The sequence below is a fragment of the Cryptomeria japonica genome, chromosome 3, assembly GCF_030272615.1.
Source record: "Cryptomeria japonica chromosome 3, Sugi_1.0, whole genome shotgun sequence".
Taxonomy (NCBI): Eukaryota; Viridiplantae; Streptophyta; class Pinopsida; order Cupressales; family Cupressaceae; genus Cryptomeria; species Cryptomeria japonica.
The window spans coordinates 949,189,697-949,213,605 of NC_081407.1; the positions used below are offsets into that span (position 1 = coordinate 949,189,697).

Here is a 23,909-nt window from a genome sequence, read left to right on the forward strand (position 1 = left end):
TAGCAGGTGGCACAAGGGAAGCCAGGCCGAAGAAAAAGACACCACAGCAGCCCACTGCACGAGGGAAGAACACCTTCACTTCACAGAATATCACCTTTGAGGGATTGAATGGGGTGGAATGTCGGAAATGGTGGCAAGAAACGCCGGATGATAATTTGGTGAAGACAAGTCTTCGCAGAGCAGGGGTAGAATGGGCTATCCGGATGCCTGTGTTCGCCATTCGCGAGTACGTGGGAGCATTGCGATATATGGTTGATACCTTTGATAGCCACTCACGGACGAGCACATTTGAGTACCTTGGGAAGGATATCACCATATCCTTCAAACCTGCAGATTTCACGAGAGTATTTGGCATCCCAGGCATACATGGCAAGAAAGTGGACTTGAAGGCCAAGAAGATGACATGGGAAGAAAAGGAACATTGGATTACGCGAGTGTCCCGAGACTTGACCCCAGCAGAGTTGGCGAGCATCGTAGACGCCACGAAGGGTCGTGGGATGCATAGGTCCTTTGTCGCAGAGGGTCATTGGCGGTGCATTATGGACGTCATCAAAAGCAGGTTGACAGGGTCGGGTAGGGCATCAGACATCGCTCTACCACAGATCGTATTGATGAACGGGTTGATGAACGGCGTCGTATATGATTGGGCTACCTTGTTATCAGAGCGGATGTGCGCATTCTTGATGATGGAGCAACGCACCTTTTACATGCCCCACTATGCCATTGGACTGTTCTTGGAGGCTACGCGGGAAGCAGTGCCAGAGGCTGAGTTGGAGGTACGACCACAGGGACCTTTGGTGGAGGGTGAGCCTCCTATCATGCATTGGCGACACCTTGACATTGGCCACTCTTCCGCGAAGCGGAAAAGGATATTAGAGACCACCTCAGTAGAACCTGATAGTGGGCGAGAAATTTCTAGCAGTGCAGAGGATTCGGAGGATGAGGCGGATGAGGATGACAGTAGCAGTCGGGCCACAGACGAGGGGAGGATGGAGCCCGCCGGAGAGCGAGCGTTGTTTGCACCACCCACACTCCCACTTGGCACACTTGTGGGATCATCAGCGGGCAATACTTCGATTCCGGCATTTGGGCAGAGCCGCACGCCCGTTACACTCGGGCCCATGCAGCCGGCCGCATCACCTTCCGCCATACCACCGCAGCAGGCTTGTGCACCAGCCGCAGGACCGACTCCCGCAGAGGCATGTACTGACAACAGGGCAGATTTGTGTGGTCCACCGCAGGGAGGTGTGGCAGGGGAGATGGTTGAGACGGAGCCTCAGGTGCGACTGGACGTTGTGGGATCCGACGCAGTGGTGACGGTTGCTGCCTCCTTGTTGGAGGAGCCCATCGCAGGACATGTTTCCGAGGGGGAGAGAGGGTCGGAGGTGTTGAGTGCAGCTCCATCGGTGGCCGCTATGGGGAGTTGGTTGACCCGGAGATTCCAGATGACAGTGATGCCACCCGTAGGAGTAGCTGTATTCTCACCTCGGCGAGAGCCTCCCACTGAGGTGGTGGATCTAGAGGATTCCTCGGCGGAGACGCAGGCACCAGCAGAGGGACAGGTGACTGGAGAGGGTGTTCCTACCGGCCCAGAGCAGGCGACTGCTACACTTGAGGGGGCGGGGGAGACACCATTGTGCCAGTAGGAGGCAGCAGGTGTGGTCCCTGAGGAGACTTTTGACTTACCACGTGGGCTTCCTGTACCTACATCGGGGCTGGATGGGGAGGATATTGAGGTTTACTTGGCAGATATGGTGACGAGGGGTCGGCGAGTGGTGGCCACGGCTCAGACACGAGCTCTGCAGCAGGTTGTGGAGGAATTAGAGCAGGTCCTCCAGTTTATGCGAGACGGCTGTCCCGTAGCTTTCACTTCATGTTTTGAGGCACGAGGGTGGCCAGTTATCCAGATGGATGCGATGTTGGAGGCTTGGAGTGTGCCTCAGCCCGTCGTGGAGAGTAGGGTGACGACTCTCGTCCGGGAGATTGAGCAGGTTTACAGGGAGGCCTACTACGCCTTACGCCAAACGCAGCATGAGTCTGCGGTTCGCGAGGCTGCTCGAATTGAGTTAAAGCAAGTCATGGCCAGACAACAAGCCTCGTGGGCAGCCGAGAGATCAGAGTTGGTAGCACAGCTTGAGACAACCCGCGCAGAGAAGGTTGCGGTGGACACCCGTCTTTCGGAGGAGCAGAGTGCACGGAGTCTCGTCCAGCAGGAGTTAGATGTTGCTCAGGCTCAGTTGGTTCGCATGATAGAGTCCGCCGATACCAAGGAGAAGGAGCTACTGGAGGCTGCGCTTATGGTGAAGACGGCCTTAGAGAAGGTGTTGGTGGCAGAGCGGGATGTGGCAGCACGCACCCAGCAGGTCTATGAGCTCCGCGCCCGCCCGGCGGCCCAGACACCCGCATCTCACCCTTCGACTTCAGGGACGCTTCCTCAGCCCCCTCCTTGACTTTATCTTGGTTGTATATCTATATTACATTGTCTCCATTTTGTTGTTAGTCGTCGGAGACGACTTCTTTTTTGGGGGGGATGATGTTATCGGGAAAAAGTGTATAGTTTAGTAATGTTAATTATTGATAGTTAGTTAGCCGACGGGTAGGTAGTTGGAGTCGCGACGGTTGTGTCGCACCCCTTCGGCTGTCATATATTGTACCACCTCCGGGTGTTGGAGGACATGTAATATTGACGACAGATTATAATATGAACATCCTTTGACATTAATGGCAAGCTTATTCTGGTACTTCTCTTGTATTTACATTGTGCATTACTGTTCAGTTTCTGTATTCTTCCTGTTTACCCAGTGAGGTAAACAGTACTTGAAAAACTAGTTTTGAAAAGATGTATAACAGTATAAGAATTAGATTTCAAATGAAACTATAGGAAATACCAAGATTACTTACATTAGTAATACTAATTGCTAAAAGTAAATAAAATTTGACAAATGAAATTGTCAAATTGGAGATTTCTCATTTGTATCATATGAATATCGAAAAAGGAAAACGAAAATACGAAAATCTGATGTCATTGCAAAGTCTATAATAATAAAGATGATTACATGATTCATCATTACAATGAGTAGCCAAATACAAATACATGTAGCAATAGCATTACAAAAGAGACGAGTCAAATACAAAATGACAAAACTCAAAATGTAGCTAATGGAGGCCTCTAATCATCTGCAAACTCCTCCTCACTGGAACTGTTGGACTCCTGAAGATCAAGGTCCCTCAAGCTCACACCAACTAGCCTTGCATCTGAAGTGGTAGGATCATCCTCATCAATCTGTGAAGGCTCCTCTGGCTCTTCATCCCATCGTGCCGTTGGACTCTCCTTGTACACAAGTGTCTTGCAGTCCATGAGACGCAAAGCACCGTGTACAACCACAAGCTTCTCTGCTCTCTTAGAGGTAAGTCTATTCCTCTTAAGAGAGGGAATGAAGCTATACGTAGACAGTTCCTCTCAGCAACTGAAGAACTGAAAACCTGGGATAGCAGACGGATGGCTAGAGTGGTGGTCAAAGATTTCGGGCCATGACAATTCCACCATAAAAGTGGGTCCTCCTATGCCATGCTGTCTATATCCATCTTTGCCGCATCTGAATAACCTCTAAGAGTGGCAAATCTTCCCCACTCAGTGCGCATTGTGCTGGCATCTCTGGAATCAAACATCTTCTCTATGCACCTAAAGAAACCCGCCTTCACCTCATCATCCTGAATCGGTGTCAGTCTACCCGGTCTAGCCTTGTACCACTTAGGATTCAAGGCAAAGGCAGCCATATGCAAAGGAGTGTTCAACTTGTCCCATCTACGCTGAATGATAGGCTGGATTTGCTCATTGTAGAATGCTAAAGAGGGGTCCTTCACTTGCACAACAGCGCTCACCTGGTCAAGCATAGAGTCAATGCACTCATACACCTCTCCAAGGTTAGGTGCATCCCCATCCCCATATCTGATCACCTGGAATACTGGAGAAATGATAGAGACAATGTATTTCGCATCAGTCCAAAACACATCACTCTTCACTATCTCCTTCACCCTTCTCCCCTACTTTGTCTTGGCCTCAGCCCACCTATTCCACTCATCAGTCATAACCATGAGTTGCAATGCCTCTTGCAACTCAATCATTCTCTCCAAGAGAATGAAATAGGATGCATATCTAGTCTCAACTGGTTTCAAGAACTCCTTCGCGAAGGTCTTGAAGAGTGCATGTGAAGTGTGGTGGTTGTAGATAAACATCTGCACATCTCTCGCATCAGTGACCACTCCTCTAATCTAGTCTATCTTCCCCATGTTCTTGAGTGCATTGTTCATGGCATGCACACAACATGGGGTCCACCAAATGTGTCTATAGGCTGCCTCAATGAGTCTCCCTGCTACTCTACACACATGGGCTGCATCTGTCACTACTTGGACCACATTTTGTGGCCCAACCTCCTCAATAGCCTCCTTGAGGACCTGAAACTGGAAATCAGCATCTTTATGATGCCTTGTACAATCAACTGCTCTAAGGAAGTATGGGCCCTCTGCACACGTGACCATGACGTTGATGAGTGGATGATGGCTAATGTCCGTCCACCCATCCATAACTATGCTGCACCCCAATGCCACCCAACATGCCTTCATCTTCTCCATCAAAATATTGATCTTGGAATAGCATTTATCCAAGATTGAGGTCCTCATTTTCGTCTCCCCTGGTGGCACATAAGATGGTCCTCCCTTGGCCACCATAGCCATCATCTCCCCATAATAAGGAGACCGTGTAACATGAAATGAAATGCCATTGGCAAAGAAGAACTTGCCAATGGATTCATCTATCTCATCTCTCAGCAGCACATTAAACATATCAGCAATGGGGTTGCTCTATGGTGTCTGCAACCTATGTTTCCTAGCCCTGGCGGCAGTAGAAGTGGAAGTGGATGGAGATCCAAACATCATTCCTCTCGTCTGCAAAGCATGAGAAGTATGTGGCACATTCTGGTTGCCCTGAAGTGCTGCCCTAGCAGACAAACTAGTAGGCATTGAAATATTTGTGTCATCTGGAACCCCCCAAGCCTGTTAAACTCAATTTTGTACAGTATATTTTTGGCTTCCTCCAAAAACTTACAATGTTTCACGCCTTTTCCTCTCCAAAACAGAAAGTGTGCATTCACCCTACTAATGTTACCGAACCATTCTGTGTCACAAATATTGCACTTCCACTTCCTTGTTCCCCCACTTGAATGTGATGTGCCTTGTACTGATATTTGTAAAGCAAATTGTTTTAGAGGAGACTTAGGATCAAAATGACCCCTAGCATATGGTGCCAACAACTTTGAAGGGCAACCTGACTAGCTGGTGCACTTGCCATAGAAATAGATTGGGCTCCAGGATCAACCCCATGGTCACCCCCCGCATTTTCAGGTTCATATTCTGAATCATTCTCACTATGAGAATGGATTTCCATGTCATCTTCACTCATGCCTTGGGAGCTCATTGTGAAATTGACACTGCATTTCACAAAATAAAAATAAAAATAAAATCAGCCTAGTTTAACAATATATTTTTAAATTTTTTTCCTATTCATCTCAAAATGAGATTTGATGTTGAATCTTGAGGGCAAAATGATGAATAGGGAAAAAATATCCAAAAATGACATAGAACAATGAAAATCAGAAAATAAAACAAAAAAAAACCAGAAAAAGTTGAAAAAACCTACCTTGTGCTTGAAAAATCTCTCCAAAATGTAGAAGAATCTTCTTCTTCCTCTTCTTCTTGCTTCCTCTAGCTCCTATCACGCTTGCAATCAGCTTTTCTCACCCCTTCAATGAGTCTTCTTCAAGTTTTTCCTCATTTTCAACTTGCTGGAAAAAAAATCAGTGTTCCAAAATGAGAGTTAAATCTAAAAGAAACATGCTTTTGTGTTGTTTTGGGGGGTTGGGTGGGGCCCACGTCCAATTAGGGTTACCCCTCAACCCCCCCAAAAGGCACATGTTTTTTTAAAAATGGCTTTTTTGGTTTGTTTAGACGTGGGAACGCAAGAGACGCCTAGACGTCTTTGAGGAGACGTCTCCACATCTCCCTGGGAGATGCGGAGACGTCTCCACGTCTCGGCAACGTTTGGGTGGCAGTGGCGGGACGTAGGGGGATGTCGCATCCCCGTCCCCGTCCTCGAGACGTCTCTGATGGGGGGACGTGCCCAAAAGGGGGGGGACGTGTCCCCGTGGAACACTAGTTTCTTCGCTCAACGACTCCATTTTGCTGAGGGGTGTAAGGTGTAGTGAGTTGGCGCTTGATACCATGTTGTTCACAGAAATGGGAGAAAGCAGAAGAACAAAATTCTCCCCCATTGTCAGACCGAAGAGTACCAATAGGATTACCAGACTTTTTTTCAACTAATGCTTTGAATTTTTGAAACACAGCAAACACCTCTGAAGAAAGTACACCCACATTTTTCTACTAAAATCATCAACAAAAAGTAGAAAATACCTGGACCCAGTAACAAAAGGAGTAGCCATAGGCCCACAGATATCAGCATGAACTAGTTGCAGTACCTTAGAAGCTTTCCAGGGGTCGCCATCTGAAAACGGAGTCCGATGCTGCTTGCCAGCTTGACATGCTCTGCAAACTCCAAGGTTTTGGGTCTGGATTTCTGGCAATCCAATGGCAAGATCTTCCCGAACAAGCTGAGAAAGATAGTGCACATTCAATTGCCCATACTGCTGATGCCAAAGTGTACTAACAAAGGAGCGCTTGGCTGCCATGGCGAGCTTCAGAGAATCACCAGAATCAACTAGTCTGAATAAACCATGATCCTCAAGACCCACAACAACAGTTGTTTGAGTCTCCCGATCAATGATACTACACTGATGTGAACTGAAGGTCACATCTAGCCGAGGAGAATGTCTCAGAATTTGACTGACTGAGAGAAGGTTGAGTTCCATTCCTATAACATAGTACACATCAAGGAAAATTAATTTCCTCCTGCCAAACTGAATCTGTACATTGCCCTTTCCGACAACGGTGTACTCTTCCCCTCCTCCAAAGATCACTGAATCTAAGTATGGCTGAAAATCAGTGAACCAATCTCGGCGATGAGTGAAGTGGCGTGAGGCACCTAAATCTACATACCAGGCAAAGGATTTGACTTGGTTTGCAGGTCTTTTAGCCATGAAGGCGTAAAAGGCAGAATCGCTCTGCTCAGTGTGCTTTGTTACATTTGCTTTCAGCTACGAACTACTATGCTTAGCCTGTGCAGCCAAGCATTTACAACACTCAAGCTTCATGTGAACAAATTTATGGCAGTAATTACACTGAACATTTTTCTTTTTAGAGCTTTTTCATGACAGAGAAGTGGGTTTCTACTGAGAAGATTGTGATTTGCCTTTATCCTTCTGAAATGATTTAGCTGCGAATGCTTGTTCTGAAGCGGATGAGCTATTACTGCTGCCGAATTGTTGCTTTCACCAATTCTGCCGTAGAAGTTTATTGTAGATATTAGCAAACTTCAGATCAACACCAGTTGAGGTGATGCTGAGTGTTTCGACAAAATGCTCATAGGACTTTGGTAAGCTCTTTAGAGTTATCACGACCATGTCCTCCATTTTTCGGTCGATGGCTTCCAATTGGTCACGGATTTCCTTGATCCGATTGAGATGATCCTGAAGGGATTTGCGCTCATCCATGACAATAGAGAAGAGCATATTTTTCAGAAAGAAGGCTCTACTCTTATCAAACGTATCATGCAGCGTCTTGAGATGCTCCCACATCTTGGTAGCTGTTTTGTCGGAAGGAATTTGATTGTTGGTCACTGAAAGCTTGATGAGCATGACAGCTTCACGATTTTGCTCATCGAACTTGGTCTGATCAGGACCTGCTGCAGAAGGACATTGGACTTTGCCAAGCACTAACTGATCCAAGCACTAACTGATCAGTAATGCGATACTCGAAAATGGTGAGCATCCGTTGTTTCTAGGTATTGTAGTTTCTGCCATTGAATTTCTGACTGCCCTCGAGCAGAATATTCATCAAAGATGCCATTATGAAAAACTGAGGTCAAAGCTGGTTGACCGGATAATGGCACAAATATCGAGTTAGATATAAACGGGTGAAATCATGTAAATGCGACGTGTGCAAGAAAACAGAGGCAGAAAACAAACACTGATTTCAAGGCAGATTTGGATTTTTTTTAAAAAGGCACGGATCCCAATGTACGGATTGCTGACGACCCAAAAAATTCTGACAGTGACCCAGATGAATTTTCAAAAAACCCAGAAAAACCCAGATTTCAGAATTTTCAGAAAGATTTTTAAGAAAACTCTAGCCGCAGAATAGGTACGAAGAGTTCGTGAAAAACCCTAGGTGGCAGAAGCAGAAAACCCAGATCGCAAGTGAACCCACGAAATCCACAAAGAATGTTCGCAGAAGAATCCAAGCAGGTTTGTAGATACAAATCGCGAGTATCATTGCTTCAAAAATTGCAGGCTGCAGACATGAAAAATCCCATTGCTTAGAGTATGCAGGAAATCGCGCTCGCGGACAGAAAACAGCGCCAAAAATCACGCAACTGAAAAACGCAGGTGGCACAAACAGACGCAACAGAAAGAAAAAAAAAAAAAAAAGGTCATCGCAGTGCATGAGCATGAAGACGAAATCGCACGAAAAGAACACAGACCAGCAACCGAAAAATCGCGGGTTGAAGTCGTGCCGACAGAGGAAAACCACGGATTGCAAAAAAGAACCACGAGATGCACAAACAGAGGCGCGAAAACGCGCGACGTGCATGTAGAACAAAAACCCTAGTCCCGCGATCAAGACCCTGCACAAATCCGAATCGTGGATGATGTCGCGCGGGCACGATACAACAATACAGAGGCGAAATGAAATCGCATGGGCCGAAATACGAAATCGCGTGGAAAGGACGAACAAAAATTTGCAGAAAGGAAAAACGCAACCACAAACGCACAATTTTTCAAAAAAACGGCCTGCAAAAAATCATGAAATTCACCCTGCAGGAAATCAGCCTCAAGTTTGCCCACGAACTGAAAAAAACTTACAGGAATAAACTGGATTTAATTCGAAAAAATTACAAAATTTCCGAAAAAAATCTCCTGTTCTCTGATACCATATTACAGATGTAATTGGTAAAATTAGATGTATTTACTAATGATCAAACCGATCATTAAATAGAATTACAAAGAACACAGTTTCTAAAAAGAAACTCGTCAGAATTAGAAAGAAACTAATTATACAAGATATGCACAATATTGACCATTAAACAGAATAGAAACAACTAAGATGAAGATATTATTCTAATAAATACAAGACAACAATGAATCATCCTTTACAGATTCAGATTCACCATAGTCACGGTAGTCCAGAAAACATCAGGCACCCACATTCTTTATATTGGTTCAAATTGAATTATGGCAGCGCCTAATCTCCAACTGGGTTCTTGCGGATATATCCATAGTTATCAGAAATCATGAAAATAGATTCATAATTGTCTTTCAAAAACACAGATGAGAAAACAAATGACTGGCAGAACTTAATAGCCATAAGTGAAGTAAGTCTTTTAGCAAGAGAAATAAAAGTAACAGAGGTGGCAACTTAATGAGACTCTAGACTAATAATTCAACAAATCAGTAACACAGAAACAAATAAATGGTTCCAAAACTGGAAGATCTAGAACAGCATAAATTATAATAAAATCATGTTTTTCTCAGTTTCATAATTTCCAAATCCAACACCAACGGAGGGATTACAATCAGGTTGCTGGTGACTATGCAAAAATGACCATCACCCTTAATCTGAAGAACTATTTAGCTATCTATATTACTTTACAGAGCCTCCCAAACAAAAATCAGACTTTTACGTAATAGCAAACAACATAGAAAGAACCCCTTATTTAGACTCATTGTTACCAGTTATACAAATTAATCTTTTTATGGATCATGAAACTATATATTCCTATAAATAACACTTTTCTAGTGCCTTAAACCTCTATTCCTTTTCTAAAACAAAATCATGTTTTTCTTAGTTTCATAATTTCCAAATCTAACACCAAAAGATGGATTACGATCAGGTTGCTGGTGGCTATGCAAAAATGATCATCACCCTTAATCTGAAGAACTATTTAACAATCTATATTACTTTACAGAGCTTCCCAACAAAAATGATTTAAAAATCAGACTTTTACATGATGCCAAACAACATAGTAAGAACCCTTATTTTGACTCATTGTTACCAGTTATACAAACTAATCTTTTTAAGGATCATGAAAATAAATATTCCTATAAACAAACACTTTTCTAGTGCCTTAAACTTTTATTCCTTTCCTACATCCTAATCATCATAACTCATCCACTCTCCTCATCTCCCACTTTATTACCAACCTATTCCAACATCCTAGCTAACTCACTACAGTAAACACTTTTAGTTTTAATTCCTATCAATTTTCTACAATCCCTTGTATGTCTTTACACCATCTATCCCCTAGTTGATAGTCATTTCGATTTGTATCCCCTTCCTAACATCTACCCACTTATTGCCTTTTCCTATCCTCTTGTTTCTGTTGACTTTAACTTACCTAAAGCTTATTTGAGCCCCTCAATTCTATTATGATTTTCATAGGAATCTCTCTTCCTTTCTTTTGCTCCCTTCGAAACACAAAACCAATTTTCCGCTGTCTCTTCTTCACAGCTGTATACAACTCACCACATGCTTCTTCCTTTTCCAGCATTAGCATATCTAAACCACAGTTCACCATGCCAGGGAAATGCACCTGCATTGTTGTGTGGTCTATACACTCAGTAATGTGCAATGTTGAATATGAAAATGTGTTCAATTTCCATCCAGATGAACTTGCAATCCAAACAGTCTCTCTTGAAAGGCTATTGGACTCATTGTCAATGATCTATAATAGCAGCCACAAAAATCTGTGATTGAAATAATAAAGTAGCTAAGGGAATATGGAAGGTAGTGGTTTGAGATTCAAGGATGATGATTTTGTAGTCTATGCTTGTAGTCCACACAATGTCATGTCACTTTTTCGGAATTGAAATATTTGTGAGACCCGTAGCTAATTTCTTATTTTCCATACATCAAAGGATAAAGTTAGGAAAATAATTTAATAATAATATTTAAAATTGTCCCAATAGCTTTATTTATAACATTGTAAAAAGGACAATTTATTATTACAATTTTCATCGTGTGGGCCTAATGAAATGTTTTATTAAAATAAAACTGAACACCTTTGGAGGAAATATTAGGCAGGAAAAGAGAACTCAAAATAAAAAAGGTGAATATAAAAAGAAGATTTTGGCACAAAAAAGGGCATTTTGTTATTATTATCAAGCTCCTTTTATAGAGTCTGAAATTTTTTATTCATATCCATGCCTGAGGAAATAAATACTTTAGTGTACAAATCTAGAAGACAACCTTCTCAATTTCCATTTTGGATTGGAAGACAAAAACACTCTTGCCCAATCAAGGTGGTTTTGCTCAATAATCATAGTTGCGTTGAAAGATTGCAATTATTCTAGTTTAGTTTTGTGGTTGGGATGTCCAATTGGTTTAAGATTTAAAATAGGTTTAGATTTATAGAGGTTCTTTCAAAGCAAGATATTTTATTGATTTTAAATAGCAAACATTATTATTGGTTGTAACTTTGTCGACTGTACCAGTCAATAATCTAGACGTACATTTTTTGGTACTAGTTGTGCGACTATTTTCAGCTGATTATATTGCTTGAGATGGATCATCGTACAAGTTTTTATGGTATGTAATAATTGATTTTGGGCCTGTACTAGTCTGAAGGGGGCGGGAAGGTATTAAGGGATAATATATTTTATTGGCTGTTGTACCAAGCTGAAAAGGGTCATTACATTTCAAAAGTGTTTTAAGTTTTGTTATAACAGCCACCATACCTTTACCCATTAGTTGCCGTAGCCCTTTATCTTATATAAGTCTTTAGATTGCTGCTATTCTTTATTTCATGAATGGCTGTACAGCCAAACTCAGTACTTGGCTTCTATCACTAGACTTGTAAGTAGTCTACAACATTATTTGAAATTTATTATTATTCAAATAATTTTTATGTTAAAAAAGGTTTGTGCAGTATGAAAGATTGTTTTTTATGATTATCATGAACATTTTGTGGATTTCAATCCATTATAATAAAGATTTCAGTTTGGCTTAGAAGGGTTTAGAATTCCAGTATTGTGTGTTGCTATTTAGTATTGTATTAAAATTCCAATTTGCAGAAAAAATATCACAAAAAATATCAGAAAGGGATCATTACACACAAATAGAGGCTTCCTAGAAAAGCAGCAGAAGCCCTGCAAATCTAGCCCATTTAGAAAATATCTCCTGCACTCCATTAAATAGTTCCCACATATTAATCATCAAACTAGACAATGCACACATTTTCATAATTATAATATGATCTTGATGTGTTTGGTTTTGCAAATATTGTTAGAAATTTTTATGGCTGCATCAAACAAGTCTTCAAGGTTAAGTTGCACAATAAGCAATGTTCTAAACCATTTGTTAAGATCAACATATTTTTCCTCCCTATTATATTAATAACATTCTTCACATGTTTCAGCTCGAGTGATTTTGCATATTGGACAACACATGACATTCAACAAATTCACAGTTCATATTTGTCCACATCAACACGCACCTATGCAAATTCTCCATTAAGATAAATCTAACTACATTTTTGCTATTTGCTGCAATCATTCAACTAAGTTGAGGAATCGGAATTGAGTACGCAGATACAGTATATTGGTATGGCAATTTTTTTTTGGAGGATTGGGCATGTTTGGATGTGTGTGTTTTTGCATATATATGTATATATTTTTTAATTTTATATATTTAATAAATGGTATAATATATTATATACTAGTTTACATTTTTAAACTATTTTACAATTTTATTATTAAATTATTTTATATTATATATTGAATATATACGATATTAGAATATAAAAATTAAAAAACATAGATATAGACATATTAAATTAGAAATTTAGAATATTAAGAATAAAATTTGCCACAGACGCTAGAAGCGGTATTGAAAGTGACTACAAAAATTTTGTGGAGGACTGACTGCTTTGTGAATGGATCCAAACCTATCACTCCCAAGCTGCAACTGGGCCTTCTTCAAATCTTTGTACTTGAATTCCCAAGGATGACCCACAAGATTTTGAATCGTCCTTCAATTAAGACGATGGCCTACTATGCCCAAAGATTATGCTCACAACTTCTAGATTAAGACAATGAGAAATACAACAACAAATAGGAGGCCCACGACTACGCACAACATAATCACTAATTCCCTCATGTCCTACACAAATTGCAAATTTTCAAATATTGTGGGTGTTTATGGAGAAGAATCTAAAAAAAATACATTCAAGAATTCATGTGCTCACCTATATTTGAACTATAATTGGCACTTAAAATAACCCAAAGCCTTGCCAATTCCATTTCCAATCCAATACCTGATTCAAGTACAGCTCGTACCAAGAAACGGAGTTATATTCAAACAATTTGGTAACTTAATCATTCAACACTTTTACAAAACCTTCTCCTACATTAATGCTTTTAGTGTGACTCAAGCCTAAATTTGAGATACACTAATGGATAAGCAACACTGGCCCAAAATGGTTATTGAGGAGGAATTAAAACAGAGGAAGAAGACCTGGATGAAGCAGAACATCAAATGGATCAGCAAGTGGGATATTGTTTTGCAAGACTGTCTCAACAATAATGATGAGATAAAAAGTTTGTGTTTGAAAAATTTAGAGCTGCCATGTGGACAAAGCAGGTTGGTAAAAAATAAGCACATTATCTCAAAGAGTTCAACCCCTTGGGGGAACAAGATGAAAAAGACTATCTAAGGGCAGCAATTAAAGGAAAGGCTAGACTTCTAGTTGCACAAATAAGAATCGAGTCCCACAATCTTAGATGTGAGATAAGTAGTTGGTCTATCTCTAAAGAGGAGTGCGATGAAAACTTGTCTTTTCTGCAATAAAGGGGTGGTGGAAACTGAATGGCACTTAATCTTTGAGAGTGCGGCATATGAGGAAATTGTACACAATATAAGGACAATTTGAAAGAGCGGCCTAAACAAGTTATTTGAGGTAAGAGTTCACAAAACCGTGGGCTTCGTGATCAAGATCCACAATAGAAGAGTCGACAATGAAAAGAATTTGAAAACTGTTAACAATAATGCTCTTGGTCCTATAGACTGATGGCCTCGTGGACATCATTAAAACTCATTCATTCTTATTAGCACCACCTCTTCCATTTTTGTTGTGTGCATCAAGCTTGTATATGATTCCACATTAGATAAGCAGTGTGAGACAAGAAGATTCCAAGATACTGATCTAATGTGACACGTCCATGTGATGAAATTTCACTCCATGTCAATACCTCATCTCTCCTCTCTTTTTCACTATCATGTCCCCTTTCCAAGTGTAAATCATAAGGAGACCCTTAGCCTATTATTCAATTTCTGGTAGGCTAATGGAGTGGTGCAAGGAAAATAATATAATAATTTAAGGTACCCAAAAAGCAGGTTTATAATTTATTCATAAGAAGACAACTTATGTTTCATTATTAAAAAGAGAAACAGAAAGTGTTACTAAGAATGGGGTCCAAAAGTACTTATTTAAAAGGATTTTTTAGATGCTTTACAAAAAAAAAGTTTTGGAGGGAAAAGGAGAAAAAGAAAATAGTATTATTTTTCCTCAAAAAGCCTATATAAGAGCAACGGAGAGAGTTACCAATTCATATTATCAAAACTCATTCTCTTGAGATTGAACATTGTTCACCATTTCTATTCTAAGACAACAAAGAATGGATTTGATTATGAGAACCCTCCTATTCATTTGAGTTAATTACATTCAAAAATTACCAATGAGAAATTTTTTTCTAGATTCAATTATTATAGTTGTGAAATTTTCATGATATTTCACAGTTTGGTGTGAATTTTGTGAATTTGTGTGCAGAGTTTACAAATTTTGGTTGTGATAAGTTTTTAGCACCTAATTAAGATGATTTTAGAATATTTATTTATGTAAAATTATAGTATTAAATCTTTTAATATTTATTTTGGGCCATTTGCTTGGCTAGCCATACCAATACTATATCCTTGTTGTAACACAAAATTGTTGTTTATTTTCATTTAAAAGGAGCTGAATAATTATTAACTGCCAGCCAATCATACCTATGGTAGAGGCTGTGATTTAATTCTAAAAGGTTGCCGCTCCAAATAAAGCCTTAATTTCTTCTTACCTTGGCTGTTGTACGTCATTACTTCAGCTGTTGTTCATTGGGGAAAATACTACTTATAAGTGAGCCCTTTTTGGTCCATAAAAATGCTCTTAACAATTGTTTATTATAGGGGATTCTTGGTAATATTGCAGCATTTGGACCATTTCCAGCTGATATTTATTATTAATTTTTACATTGCATATTCTGTCCAAAAATTATAAAATATTCTTGCTATCAATTGCGTTGTAATTTTCTATGGTTTATTGCCAAAAACAATATTAGTGGTTGATTGTAGCATTGTAAATTTAGATGGTGTTTGCTGCTATATCTGATAAATTAAATAAAAGACATAATAACATACATGACAATGCAGACCGGACACAGCAGTAAAATATATCTTTATTTGCCCATGCAATTATTACAGAGAAGACCAAAGATGGTCAGCCAAGGATTATAATTTGTCTGACTATACCGTACCCCCTTCCTTGGCAGTACACAACATATTTAAAAGGCCCTGATAATTTGCCGAGAGGTACACAACCGTCAACCAACCGACAGATTAACTACCCGAGAGTGACAACCCACTTAATACAAACAATTAGTACATTGGCAGATAACAAATATTATCAAACATAACAATAGGCATTTTATGCCTACTACATCATCCCCCCCAAAAGCAAAAGTTGTCTTCTAGACGACAAGTAAACATCAAGTAATATTCAGAAAGACTAATGATAGACAATGACTTGGACTGGACGACCCCAACTTGTAGTGTACCTACCAAATCAAATGGTCAATGGGCAACACCCCTTGTGGGGTTGTGTTGATGTGTATTTTGTAAACGACCAAACACAGAATAAAATACCTAAAGGATACCTTATCCTCTCTTGAATAAAGCCTCCGAATGCTGAAGATGTCGCGAAAAGGATCAATCGGGATGACTTCAAGGTTCTTTGTTGTAGGATCTCTACGTGTGGATAAGCACCAGTGGTATGATGTGATTTGCTGGAATCACAAGGGGACTTACACTTGATGACTGAACGTCTGATTTGCTTTGAATATTGCTGGAACAAAAGATTTTACTAGCTTTGATTTGAAAAAAGGGAAAAAAGACAAGGGCGAGGAAAGGATCTAATCCTAACACTAAGAATGTAGGAGGAATGAATGATCTTTGATGAAATTCTAACTAGGTCTTGTTTTGACGTCCCAGGACCATCTCCACAAGGTTAGTGCGATCTTCAAAGGAAAGCTTTATGATGTTCAGATCATCACTACAGGCATAGACACCATCAGGCTGATGCATATCAATGAAGAAGCGACAATTGAAGTTAAACTTAAGCTGAATGATTCTAGTTGACTACACAAGGCAAGTCTGCAATCAACAAACTGCCAGTAGTATGGATATACGAATTTCACCATCAATCAAACACTTTTCTTCCACTCATCTAATAACATGAAATCAAATATGAGAAGTATAGAGACCATGCAAATTGTTGAATCGACCCATAAATTTCACCATTTCTTCAATGAAGTTTTACAAGTCCTTTACAACAACATATTGGCAACAATCTTTGCCTTCTCTTTCTATTCTACTCTAATTGCTATTCTATCAACTGACTAACTATTCACTAACTAACTATTCACCTTCTAACTACTCTCTCTCTCTCTTATTATCCTCCACAAAAATGAAGAGTCGGGGCTTATATAGTGCCCTTAATACAATTCAATGGCCAAGATTCTACAATGAAAACCCTAATTAGGGTTTATTACAACAAACTCAATTCTGACCAATGAAATAATTGTATTAATTGGACACATGTCTTCTCTGGAATATTCGACCAATGGATAGCTGGGGTAGGTACATCGAAGTTTGTGCCACCTCCCATGAGTTAGGTACATTGAATCTGGACATGCTGAGGTGGACCAAACCAACTGGAGAAGTGATGACTGGGATGCCACCTTGTCTAACACTTGCAACTTGGTAGATATCCAATTCAATGATGCTGAGAAGCTAGCTTTAATTAACTCTTCTGAAACTGTCTGCTTCTTAACCGAACCCTTGCTCTGACTTCTTTTGTCTTTGATGTGCAGGATGATGATGTACCTCGCCTTGGAATGTTGGATTGGAGAAGGCCATTCCTGATGATGTTTGACGGAAGAAGGTCGTCCTTGTCGATGCTAGACTGGAGGAGGTCGCCCTTATCCTTGCTCGATCTTCTTGGAGGAGACCGTCCTTGATCTGGCTTGATTTTCCAACTCCGAGGTCTCCATTTGATGCCTACACAAAATATTAAAGTTAGTCTTTGAGCATCAAAACCTTAAAGCATGAAATTTAAGACCTTTCAAAGGTATAACTTAAGATATTAATTTGAAAAAGTCATGATAAATCAAGAATTATACATTTTCAAATTAATTATGAATGGAAATTGGATTTTCAAGACTTAGATTTTACAAAATTGCAATGAGATCACAATAAGTCTTGAATAAGAACTTCAAAATGATTCTTCATACCTCCTCCTTGAATGCTTAACTACAAAACCTTGACAAATGATGAAAGAAGACCGGATTTTGATGGACAAGGCTTAGATTATAGTCCTCCCTTGGATGAATTACGCCTCCATTAGTCTTCAAAAGAGCTCCACCCTCCTTAGCCTCCAACACTTAGCAAAATTTCGCCTTCAAATACCTTCCAAAATCTGGAAATTATCCTCCAATCTAGCAAGAAATTCGCCTCTCCAATTTGCTCCTCAAATTCGCATTTAAAACAATGAATGAATGATTTGCATTTGTCCACAACACTCCTCTCTTATATAGAGCACTCACCCCACTTAACCATGAGGCCGACCTAGGTTTTTAATAATAAAATAAGATAAAACCCCACTTAAAAGGAGGCCGACTTGCTTGTAAAAGCAAATAAATGCTCTTGAGCGCTCAATTTGTATTTTTAATTTTAGTGCCTCCAAGGTGGATTTTTTTATTATTTCAAGGCTTAAAATTAATTTATTAAATGCAAAATGTTTTTTAAATTAATGCGAATTTTAATTTTCCAAATGTCTCAAATTTAGCAATTTTGGTGATTTAGTGCAAACTGGAAAATATCAATTTTGATCAAGGTCTCAATGAAGCTTGCTAGTGATTTTGCCCTGGACCCTCTCCAAGGGTCAGGAGCGATTTTCCAATTTTAGCCTTGAATATTTCGCATCTTGACTCCAAAATCTCCTGGAGCGTAAATTCATATCCAGTTAAGGTGTTGCACTTCAAATTTTGACATTTTGCATGAGGAATTTAGGTGGAAGTGTAGATTTCGCCCTGGACCCTCTCCAAGGGTCAGGAGCGATTTTTTTCATTTTAGGTTGTGATCCACCTTAGCTTGATTGTTGAACTCTCAATGCAATTTCCAAGATCTATTTCCTTGCACCCCCAAGCTACTTCATCAAAAATCTTGAAAGAAATAACGCCTTTAGAGGAATTTTTGCCCTGGACCCTCCGCAAGGGTCAGGAGCGATTTTTGCAAATTAGGCTCAATCCATTATCATTTTTCGTTGAAACTTTTACTCATCACTGGGCAACGTCCTTCCTTATCCATCCCATCCAAATTTGCTTCATTGTTGCAAGGTAAAATGAGAGTTTTCAAAATTTTCGCCTTGGACCCTCAACAAGGGTCAGGAGCGAATTTGCCTTTGGGCATCAAAATTTGCATTTCTAACCATCCAACCCAACTTCAAGGCAATTCAAATGTCATTTCACACCCATGTCTAAGCTTAGCTTTGTTCACCTCTGGAGAAAAAAAAAATTTCAATTTTAGGTTTTTCGCCCTGGGCCCTCAGCAAGGATCAGGAGCGAATTTTGCTTATCTAGTTTGTTTGCTACTTGTTCGCCATCCAAATTATCTTCAAAGGGTAAAACATGCCTTTTCACATCCATTCCAATCATAGAACAACATTTTGACTTTGCAAAAAAAGGTGTTTTTGAGAATTTCGCCTGGGCCTTCAAAGAGGGTCAGGGGCAAGATTCGCCTTGGGCCTCCTGAGAGGGTCAGGAGCGAAATTCACTTTGGACCCTCAGCAAGGGTCGGGAGCGAAATTTGACTTTTTGAACTCTCCGTCAGGATAATTTTATGGAATATAACATTTAAGTATTTCTTATACTTTAAGTTATATTCCATATATACTTTCAGGATGTTTGAGAGTGGTTTCAAACCTCCAAGAGTTATATTGCAAAATCTAGTTTTTGGAGGTTTTTCAGTTTCCAGACTTAGTCAAATTTCAGGATCAGGACATTCCAGACTTAGTCAAATTTCAGGATCAGGACATCACTCAAGCAGGACTTGCTATCCAGGTGATCCCCTTGGCGACACTCAAAATGCAAAGGCTAACAGACAATACCCTAAAAAGCAAAAAGTAGGGGTCCCCATTTGCAATGGGGCGATGTGTGAAATGGTCACAACAGGTTGAAGGGCAGAAAATGGAGATTTCACTCCTGACACCTGCTTTTTTGCCCTTCTCGTACAGCCTAATAGACATCACGTACGGAAGAGTGTTGTTTCCGCACGGGAAAGTCCTGTTGTAGCTGATTGTGTCATACATGATGCAAGATAATATGTACGGAGATGAATGGCATCCACACAATGTAGCAATGATGTCGTATGGGGTCTTTAAGCCGGTCAAGAAAGTGTTGTACGAAAAAATCAAAAGTTGACCCCATAGGAACAACCAAGGATAACTGTACGGACAAGGCATGAGATCTTTGTGCGGTGGAAAACTGTCATATGATACAAACTGAAGCACATAGTCGTCGTACGGGGTAATGCCAAAGTCGTACGAAGTGACAGAAAGGTTGCCCAAAGAGAACTATAGACTACTGTACGGGATGAGTGGACCTGTGATGCCATACAAAATGAGATTTTAGATGTCGCACAGTGTGTACACTTGAATATCGTACTCTACAAGTAAAATGTTGAACACACGGGTTGACTGTTGCCCATATGGGAAAAAGTCCCTATAAGGTCTGCACATGAGGATGGGATGGGTGTACAAAAAATGGGGACGTCATACATGATGAATGTCATACGTGATAGTTATGCTGTATGTGATAGATGCCAGACTGTCCTACATGTTTAAGAATAACTTGCCCAACGTGAAAATGACCACCTTGCCATACGGAATTCAATGGACATGACCGTATGGTTACATGCCACCACCATACGGAGTGGCCAAAGATGTGTCGTACAAGAAGAACATAACATTGTTGTATGGTGGAAAATTGTCATATGGTGTGGAATGAAACGAGCTGCCATGGTGCAAAACAGTATGGAGTCCGTACGGTTGCAAGATGTCGTACGCAATGTCGTACAGGTGCAACATGAGACTATCATACAAGTGCAACCTAAAACTGCCATACACAATGTCGTACAGATGCAAAGTGAAATTGTCTTATGGGTGCAACCTGAAACTATCGTACAAGTTGGGAGTATGAGATTATCCATAAATACCCTTGACATTGATTTTCCTTCATAAGTACCTTGGTGCAAAATAGTAAGGAGTCAGTACAGGTGCAAGATGTCGTACACAATGTCGTCATACAGGTGCAAAATGAGACTGTAGTACGGGTGCAACCTGAAATTGCTATACACAATGTCGTACAAATGCAAAATGAAACTATCGTATGGGTGCAACTTGAAACTGTCGTACAAGGAAGTTGGGAGTATGAATTTCTCCATGAATTTCTTGTGGCGTTAATTTTCCTTCATAAGTAGCTATACACTCCACATTACATATTTTGCTCTTCGTACTATCAGATGTATCCTTCATAACTTTATATGCTTTCATTTTTGCTCTTCACCGAGAGTTGTAGCTTTAAGAAAATTACATGTTGGTGAAAATACCTTGCAGTCCTCCATTTGCTAGTGGAATAGTCCATTCAAGGAACTCGTCTCACCTTCAAAGCAATCTTCTAGTTTGAGCAACCCTTCATAGTTGGGTTCCATACCTTTCCACCCTTCGTCCATACCTAACTCTCCACCCTCGAACTCAAAGTCGGAGGATGCCAATTCTTCACTCACCGCCTGGTTCCTCAAGTCAATGGCATGCTTCCTTCCATCACTCTTGATCGAGAGTGTGTTCTACTTCCAATTATGATTTGCCTTGGCAGTAATCAACCATATCCTCCCAAGGAGTGCATCATACGCCTTCTTCTGCAACGGGATGACTAAGAAGTCCACGAAAAATTGTTGTGTCCCAATCATTACTTCTTGTGCCATCAATATTCCCAATGGCTTGACACCATATTGGTCAGCACCTACTATATGGAAGGTTGGCGGCCAAAGTGTTGGCTTCCCCAGACATTTCCAAGTGTCCTCCGACAGCACATTAACTCCCGAGCCCTTGTTGACGATGGTGTTTGTCAATTTTTAGCCCATTATTTCCATCTCGACGACAGTTGGCCTCCTCCAAATGCTCACCATCAACAATGTTGGATCATTGGCCTCGTTCCCTTTGCATGGTGCTTTCCCCATCAATTCCTCCTCTTGTGGCTTACATTGTTTCTGGATGACTGTGCTGGCAATTGCCATTCTTAGTTGAGGCATAGTTTGAAGAAGGTCTACCACCTTGATGGGTATGGTTGTCTGTAGCACCTATTGAATTATGTTCCTCTTTCACTCCCGCAATGACGTACCTACAGTTCCATTGGAGGTTACTCGTTCCTTCGCCAACACTTGTTCTACTTAGGCTCTAGCTTCTCAGAGTTGTTCCTTCTCCATGCAAGTGTCCGGGTACATCGCCTTCTTCATTTGTGCTCTCGTGATTGCTAGAACTGCCTTGACTTGTTCCTCTACATCCAGCATATTAATGGCCTTTTGCTTCGGGCAGTTGGTGTCTTCATGATTCCTGGGTCCACACCATTTGCACAATAGTTGTATGTTGTCTTTCTTATTCTGGTAGTCTCTCGCAAAGTGTCCCCATTCACTACATTGTCAACATTGTATGATAGGACATCCTCTAGAGTCGTACTGTATTTGGTTTTGCCCTCATTGATTTCCATTGCCACCAGGCGATACATTTGTGGTTTCGATGTGCTAGACTCTCCCTGTGTGAAGAGTACTTGCGTACTTCTAGTCTTCAAATTATATGGACACTCCTTTATTGAGTGACCCATCACCTGGCAAATCTCACAAAACGTCTTTTTAGGACAATTATCTTTCGTGTGCCCCTCAATTTTGCACTCAGTACACCATAGTTCATTACTTTCTTTATTGGTTCCTTTATAAGCCTTCAATTCTTTCATCATTCTCAACATATCCCATCAAAGGGCCTATATGGTTTTGGATTCTTCATCACTGCTACCTTTGGTGCTCTCATCATCAATCTTCCTTTTCCCTCAGGAGGATGTTTTGTTTTCACTCTCGATGTCCATTGCTGGATTGTAAGCATCGGCATATGAGGACGGAGGCACTACTTTTATCTTCTTGCGCAGCGAGGGGATCAATCCCTCAATGAACCACCTCTTCTTCAACCCATCAACCGGCTAGTGTTCCATCTTGTTAAGCAACTCTTTGAGCCTACGGTTGTAAGCGCGTACACTCTCATTTTTCCCTTGCTTGGTGTTATAGATTTTGGCCATGATCTCGTTGTCATCCCTCAGGAGTTTGAACTCTTCAACTCACTCCACCCGGCCTTGTCCTTAGCATCTAGGTTTGTGTACCAGTCAATAGCAATTCCCCGAAGGGTGGCGGGAAATGCCTTCAACCAATAATCGTGGTCGTCTTGGCCACTAGCCTCCCATATCATTATACGTGTCTTACAATGTCGTACAAGGTCTTTTGATCCATCTCCTATGAACTTCGAGATTTTTTTCCTCTCCTGGGCATAGTTACAAGCCTCGAACTTGGCAAGCTGATTTTTGACTCGGACTCGGACTCGGCGCCGAGACTCGGCAAATTGAAAAACCCAAGAAATTCAAAGATTTTTAACGATTTTAAACTTCTTTCATGCATTTTTTAAATAAATAAGCATTAAAGACACAATACTCTCATCAAATAGAAGCACATACACAAGTTTACATTGATCACATAAGTATAAATGCAAATTTTAGGCTTGCGCTGAAGGAAATAAGCTAAACTAAATAACACATTAGAAAATGTCTACAAAATTCATGGAATATGAATCCATGTCATCAAAAGTTCAAAACATATATCAAGTTCAACATAAAAGCTAGACCCTAGAAGTCTAAGGTTCAAAGGAGCCAATATCAGTCGACCTCACAACTGTCCTACATGTGCGCCTAAGATAGGTCCTGGAACGTTTTGTAGCCATTGATGCAAGAGCACCAGAGTAGTTCAAACCAGCATTTGGATTTGATCCCGCCGAGACATCGATCCCAATATTGGCCCGGTATTGGTATGTTCTTACCGGTTGGTTTTGCAGTGTATGGAGCGAAGTGTATAGGTCCTGGAATGTCTTTTTAGGACAATTATCTTTCGTGTGCCCCTCAATTTTGCACTCAGTACACCATAGTTCATTACTTTCTTTATTGGTTCCTTTATAAGCCTTCAATTCTTTCATCATTCTCAACATATCCCATCAAAGGGCCTATATGGTTTTGGATTCTTCATCACTGCTAGCTTTGGTGCTCTCATCATCAGTCTTCCTCTTC

At 40.5% G+C, this 23,909-nt stretch overlaps 1 protein-coding gene across 3 annotated transcripts in view; it reads right to left on the minus strand.

The window, feature by feature from the left end:
• Positions 1-23,909, minus strand: part of LOC131038932 (uncharacterized) — a 127,933-nt gene that overhangs the window by 11,812 nt on the left and 92,212 nt on the right. For 2 of the 3 annotated variants that reach the window (XM_057971537.2, XM_057971538.2), the window contains one exon: positions 17,362-17,535. The exons of the other annotated variant lie outside the window; for it this stretch is intronic. In XM_057971537.2, the coding sequence (XP_057827520.2) occupies positions 17,362-17,535 (174 nt within the window). The remainder of the gene's footprint in view (positions 1-17,361; positions 17,536-23,909) is intronic. 3 annotated transcript variants of the gene reach the window in all.